Consider the following 6269-nt stretch of genomic DNA (forward strand, 5'->3'; position numbering starts at 1 on the left):
GTTTTCCCACTCGGAAGGCTGTGTCTCAAATCGGAGTTTTGTTGAAGAAGTTAAGTCACGAAATTTGGCCAAATTCAGAAAATTCAGACAGTGGAAACAATAAAACTCCCCTAATTCAACAAAAAATAGAAACAACCGCTGAAAACGGTTTAAACACTGTGACAATAATAAAGAACACTAACACAAAGCAACAAAAACGAAAAAAATTCATTGCCGGGTTAAGGAATACTTTTAAGGCGGCATAATCCCGGCTTAACAAAGTTCACAATGTTTACCTGGGATACTTTGTTTGTTACAAAGCTGTTTTTTTTCTTTTTTTGCTAAGTAACTTCTTTCTCAGTGGACAACCCATCTTATTGTCCGAAGTCCTCTTTTTAAGTATTTCAATAAAGTGCTCGTGACTAGGATACGAAGATACGGTCATTCAACATACAAACTTTGGTTTTTGGACATTTATCCGATTTTCATCAAAGGAAATCTTTTTAAAATCAGGATATCTTTCGGAATTAGTGATATAAAGCTGCTGACTGAGACAAAACATTTGGTGGCCGCAAACACTATCTTAGTGTGGAGCCTTTTAGGAAAAGATTTTACAGACTTTATAATCATTGTCGCCCCTTTTTTGTCCCTCTTCTAATCCAACTACATTAAGTACGTTTCCTGTTATTTTAACCATTTCAGTGAACAATATAATTTGTGATTTAATACCCCTTTTGGTGGTTCTTTTTGTCGCGTGGCCTCATGATAAATCAGAATGTGAAAAGGAGCGTACATTTAAGGAATAGTATCAGTAGCTAGTCGTCTACAAGTCAGCAATATCGGGACAGTAGTAGGTTTGATAAATACAGTAAGTAATTGGTTTGTGTTAAGCTAACGAAAGACAAGGCGGTTATAACCTAATGTTTATTAGTCAGTTTACAATGCTGCTAAGCCAATTAGGTTATTCCCACGGTGAAGCTTCTAAGTGTTATTATATTGCCGGTTACCATCAGGATTGCACAAACATTTGTCTGTGAAATTGGAGTTTTCAGACTGTTTTTGAAGCCGTAAAAACACCCTGGTAATGGTAAAGTGTCTTTTATTTGGGTTTAAAAGATTAATAAGCTTCCAATTTTAAGGACTTTAAAGGTTAAGTTATTTAACATCCTAAATTAACCGCCATTTTGATTTTTTCTTTTCTACGAAATAGAATTGGCGTAGATTTAGAGTTATTCAAGATCAATTGGAATCGTTTGCACAGTTTTTTGCGAATTTTTTTCGTCATCGTACTTATATTTAATTAATAAGCGTCTGTTGGTGTTAACCCGAAGTAGCTCCTTCCCCTAAACATTCGGTCGTTCGATTCAGCGCCGGGGAGCCTATTTTCTTTGGGCACCTCAAGAAAGATTGCCTATTCTAGAATTGGTGCTTAAACTCGGGACACGGGGCTGTTTTTATTTATTTTTTTTTATTATTATTTTTTTATCAGTTCTCTAGCTTCGCAGTCTCGATTAAAAAACGCCAACGTACGATGAAATATTGAGAAATATAAGGGTCAATTAATTTGACTCTGTTTATAGGGCTAATCAAAAAAGATAAGTCGTATTTCTCGTTCAATCTTTTTAAAACCTTCATAAGTAATGGTTGTTCACCTAACTGCGAGACGTCGTCTTCAGCCTGCCGCTACAACGAATAAAAACCAACCAGGGGAGTTTGATAACGTACCAAGACTAACTTGGATTCTCTTACATAAGGCGAACTCTACAATCTTATCATGCTTACCTTATCTGTTTCTTTTTTCTTCAGCAGAAAAAGTGCACCTTCAGAATGTGGGGTTTGTTTGCCTCAGTATGGGTATTGAGCATCACAGCTGTAGCAGGTATAGTAAGCCTTGCATTTCTGCAAATAAAGGATAATTGTATATAAAAATAGTTATTATAGGTTGATGTATTAAGTTCCCAGCAAGCTAGCAGGACACTTGTCTGGGTGCCGTGATCGGATTGTCGCCTGTGCAAGGGAATCCAAGACAGTCTTGGATCCTGGATTCCACGCTGTGGATTCCGGAGGCCAGGTACTGGATTCTAGTCTTTGTCAGTGGAGCTTGGATTCTGGATTCCAATCGTTCGTGGATTCCGGATTCCTTGAGCTGTTTTCCAGATTCCAAAGCCCAGAATTCCGGATTCTAAGAGTAAAATTTTCCCGGATTCCGGATTCGAAAAGCAAAAATTTCCCGGATTCTGGATTAGATGAGGCGAAAATTGTTTTGCGAGATTTTGGTTATAGATATCGTTATCGTTATAGTTATCATAGTGATGGGCTCCTGCAGTAACGTTATCATTTACATCATTATTTTATTACTTTTCAGTTAAAACAAGCTTCACCACAAGACCTTCTAACCAAATAGTCATCGAGAATACTACTGTAACATTCCACTGCAATGCCACAGGAGACCCAACCCCAAAGATAACATGGACCAAGGACGACAAGATACTAGGAGAGGGAAACACGCTGACATTTGTGGCTTATAGAAATCAGTCTGGAGAATACAAGTGCACAGCAGACAGTGGTAGAAATTTAACTATCAATGCGAGTGCCTTTCTCGATGTTCAGTGTAAGTAGTGCAACATTTATTACCAGGACACGATTAGTAAAACAAATTATTTTCCCTGGAAAGCCTGTTCTAAAAATAATTCTTCCCGGGAAAGGTGGGGGGATGGGGGGGAGGAGGTTACTCCCTTATATGGCCTATACGGCGATGTACCGCTGGACAGGGTATGGTTTTTGTCCTCTCTGTCCTAAACAGGGTATATGATTTCGTGCTAGTCTGTCCTAAACAGGTGTAAAATTTCCTGCGTGTATATAACCAGGTGTATAATTTCGTGTGAATCCGTCTTAATTACAATCAGGGTATTGTCTGCTGCATATGATTGATTTGATTTGCTTGATGAAGTTTGTTGGTACTCCAGTGTACAAAAGCATTGACTATTACGTGTATTTGCTCTATTGCAATTGCCAATAAAAGGCTTTAAAACAAGACTGCGTGCATTTTGCTGTTTGTCCAAAACAAGGTAATAAAATTAATGGTGTTGTTGACCTAAACAGGGTATGTATCTTGAATTTTTTAGTCCCAGAGTGTGTCAGGGTTTCAAACCCTCAGCGGCTCACGTCGATTACCCCAACCCCCTTCCCTCGGGTTTTCACAGCACTATTTAACTTGGACTTTTTTAAAATTGTGCGTTACTTATAAACTTATTGATTTATTTGCTCTCGTAGTTCCACCAAGTTTCACCTCAGAACCAACGGATCAGACAGTCATTGAAGGCGAGACAGTAACATTTCATTGCGATGCAGCTGGCAACCCTCCTTTAGAAATAGTGTGGATTAAAGATGGGAGGACTGTTGATCAAGGGCAGGAGTTGAGCTTGCAAGCCTCGCGAGAACTTTCGGGAAAGTACTGGTGTTCTGTGCAAAATGGTTTGGGCATCAGCGTCAATATTAGTGCTCAACTTGATGTCCAGTGTAAGTAGAATTGTATGGGTCATTAAATGCATGTAGCCCGTTTGTCCCCAGCGAAGAGGGATCAGCGGTGGCCGTATTCGTGCAGTAACCAGAGCACCCTTTTTTGACACATTCATACGCGAACATAGTTTCTTGAATCGATGATACGGGGAAAGGGGATAAGCCTAATTTCCTGGCACAACTTGACTAACATTCAGGAGGAACTCGAACGAGTGCAAGTCGTGAAATACGTAAGGCCGGAGGAAAAATATGAAATGGTAGCAATGTCAAACCTTCCAGTCATTTCGATGGTTGTTGGACAGATGACGTCACTTTTGGCCTAAAATGGTGTTACAGTCAAAGCAGGTCAAGCGTACCCCCCAAGATTCTAATAATGAATTGATTATTTGAAAAATGAATCCGTTAGTGGTTCCCGTATCTTTTGTCAAATTCAAATCGGCATTTCTGCATGCGTAATGAGCAGTGAATATCTAACGAGAACTTCTCTGTATTAAGTCAGATTGAAAATCTTTCAATAGATTATATTTCTTAGAAGATATTTACATCAAATTCAGGGAAACTGAGCGGGTAGAAATTTCGTAACTGCCTCGCGTGTGAATTCACGGCTCATTACGCATGCAAGAATGCAGAGATGAATCTGAAATCTACAACTACCAATAATAATAATAATAAATTCATTAATGGGATCTTGGGGGGTACGCTTGACCTGGCTTGACTGTAACGAAAATATCATGCGTTCTATCTAACCAATGTTAAATGATCTCTTTGTATCCAAGCATACTAGAAAACGAGAATGCTGACCTCTATAATTTTTCTAATGAATCTATTTGTTCCAGTTCCGCCGACCATAATATCAGCACCTAAAGACGAGACCGTAATGGAAGGTGCCTCAGTAACATTCCACTGTAATGCCACAGGAAACCCACCCGCCAGAATAACTTGGATCAAGGATGGCCAGACTGTGTCCTCAGGAAATGAGCTGACTTTCAAAACCTCTAGAAATCAGTCTGGGAAATACTGGTGCACTGCTGAAAATGGCTTAAATTCAACAGTTAATGCAAGTACCAGTCTCGACGTACAATGTAAGTATTAATTTTAATGCTCTGGAAAAACGCATTGAGCCAGGTAGCCTGCCTAGCAGGCGCTTCGAGAGAAAAACTGGTCGCCGAAGGTGACACGCAAGGCGACACGCGTGTATCCCTCGCGCGCCCGTTTCCTCTTACGCGCATGACTTAGGTCTCCTTCCGATCGCCTGATACGAAGGCCATGGGACAGGCAAAGGTTTTAAATAGGGATGGTTGATACCACTTTCATTGAATTCCTATTTTGTTTGTTTATAGTTCCACCAAAGATAATCACAAGGCCGTCCAATCAGACAGTCCTTGAAAATGAGGAGGTGAAATTGCACTGTGCTGCCACTGGTAATCCAATCCCAAAGACATTATGGATAAAAGATGGAATAACTATCGGCACTGGAGAAAACCTGATGTTGAAAGCATGGCGGAATGCCTCTGGAACGTACACGTGCATGGCAAAAAATCTTCTGAATGCAACTGCAATTTCTAACGCTCATATCGATGTACAATGTAAGTATAAATAACGTGTAATGATTAGGTTGCATTACGTGAACTCTCTGATTAAAACACGGGCCCAGTTTGAGCGAGCCCTAAAATGACTTGGTACAAACATGGCCAATTGCATTTTCTCGATCGAAATTTCTCGGTTATTTGTGTTCATTATGATACATAAAAAATGCCTAAATAGAAGATAGCCGTTTGGAGTCAGTGCTTAACCCTTATCACCATAGTCATTGCTTAACCCTAATCACTATTTTCAGTGCTTATCCCTAATCAGTATTATTGCCAGTGCTCGAAACCGAAGCGGTAAGGAATACTACAATCACAGACAAAAGTAGTTGGGAAGGTTGCACAACTTAACAGTAGTCCATTTTAATCCTGAAAAAAGAGAGTTTTCTCTTTTGCTAAATATCCCCCGTCCCCACTATTCAATGTTGGGATATAACACAACAAATACACGCACAAACATTAACGTTTTGATCAACATTGGGCCAGGGGCGGTGGGAGGAAGGAAAAGACGAGGTAAAAAAGGCAACCTTCCCAACACTTTTGACTATGATTGTAGGTTGCAGAAACTTCATAAAGTGTCCAAGAGGGCTTAGACCGAAAGGATCTAATCCTAAGCTGGTTAGTAGTCCAGACGCTCTACCACTAAGCTACCGGAGACCAGTTTGAGCTAAGGCCAATAGTTTACTTTATAAATGTTCGCAGACCCGCCAAGTTTGACAACTCGACCAGCTGACAAGACTGCGATGGAATTTTCACAAGCAAAATTCAGTTGCAACGCCACTGGTAATCCCACTCCAAACATCACATGGACCAAGGATGGAAAGATTGTGGGGAGTGGAGCCATAATAATCTTTTTGACAAATAGAAATGATTCTGGAAAATACTGGTGTACAGCAGACAATGGACTGGATTTAACTGTTAACGCAAGCGCAAACCTTGAAGTTCAATGTAAGTGAAAAATTGTAACACGTGTTGAGCAGCTAGAATAGACTAATAAGCCTCATGATCCCAAAAAATACAGTCATGACAGTTTTAAACACTCCCTTTCCATTGTTTTGCAATATAGAATTTCAAGTTTAAGACTTTTTCGCCCATACTGTCTTGTAAAGAAACAAAGATTCCTCTAACAGGGGTATAGGAACACTGCCAAACAATCATCCTATCCTTCTCAAGAGGTGCTGCGCA

General features: G+C 39.9%; 1 protein-coding gene across 1 annotated transcript in view; it reads left to right on the forward strand.

Annotated features, from left to right (window-relative positions):
* Positions 1–1786: 1786 nt before the first annotated feature.
* LOC140923368 (fibronectin type III domain-containing protein-like) overlaps positions 1787–6269 on the forward strand; it is a 20370-nt gene continuing 15887 nt past the window's right edge. Inside the window, exons 1-6 of the mRNA XM_073373459.1 lie at positions 1787–1858; positions 2345–2590; positions 3253–3498; positions 4335–4580; positions 4839–5084; positions 5787–6032. Coding sequence (XP_073229560.1) covers positions 1807–1858; positions 2345–2590; positions 3253–3498; positions 4335–4580; positions 4839–5084; positions 5787–6032 — 1282 coding nt within the window. The 5' untranslated portion in view covers positions 1787–1806. The remainder of the gene's footprint in view (positions 1859–2344; positions 2591–3252; positions 3499–4334; positions 4581–4838; positions 5085–5786; positions 6033–6269) is intronic.

Source organism: Porites lutea, chromosome 13, assembly GCF_958299795.1.
Source record: "Porites lutea chromosome 13, jaPorLute2.1, whole genome shotgun sequence".
Lineage (NCBI taxonomy): Eukaryota > Metazoa > Cnidaria > Anthozoa > Scleractinia > Poritidae > Porites > Porites lutea.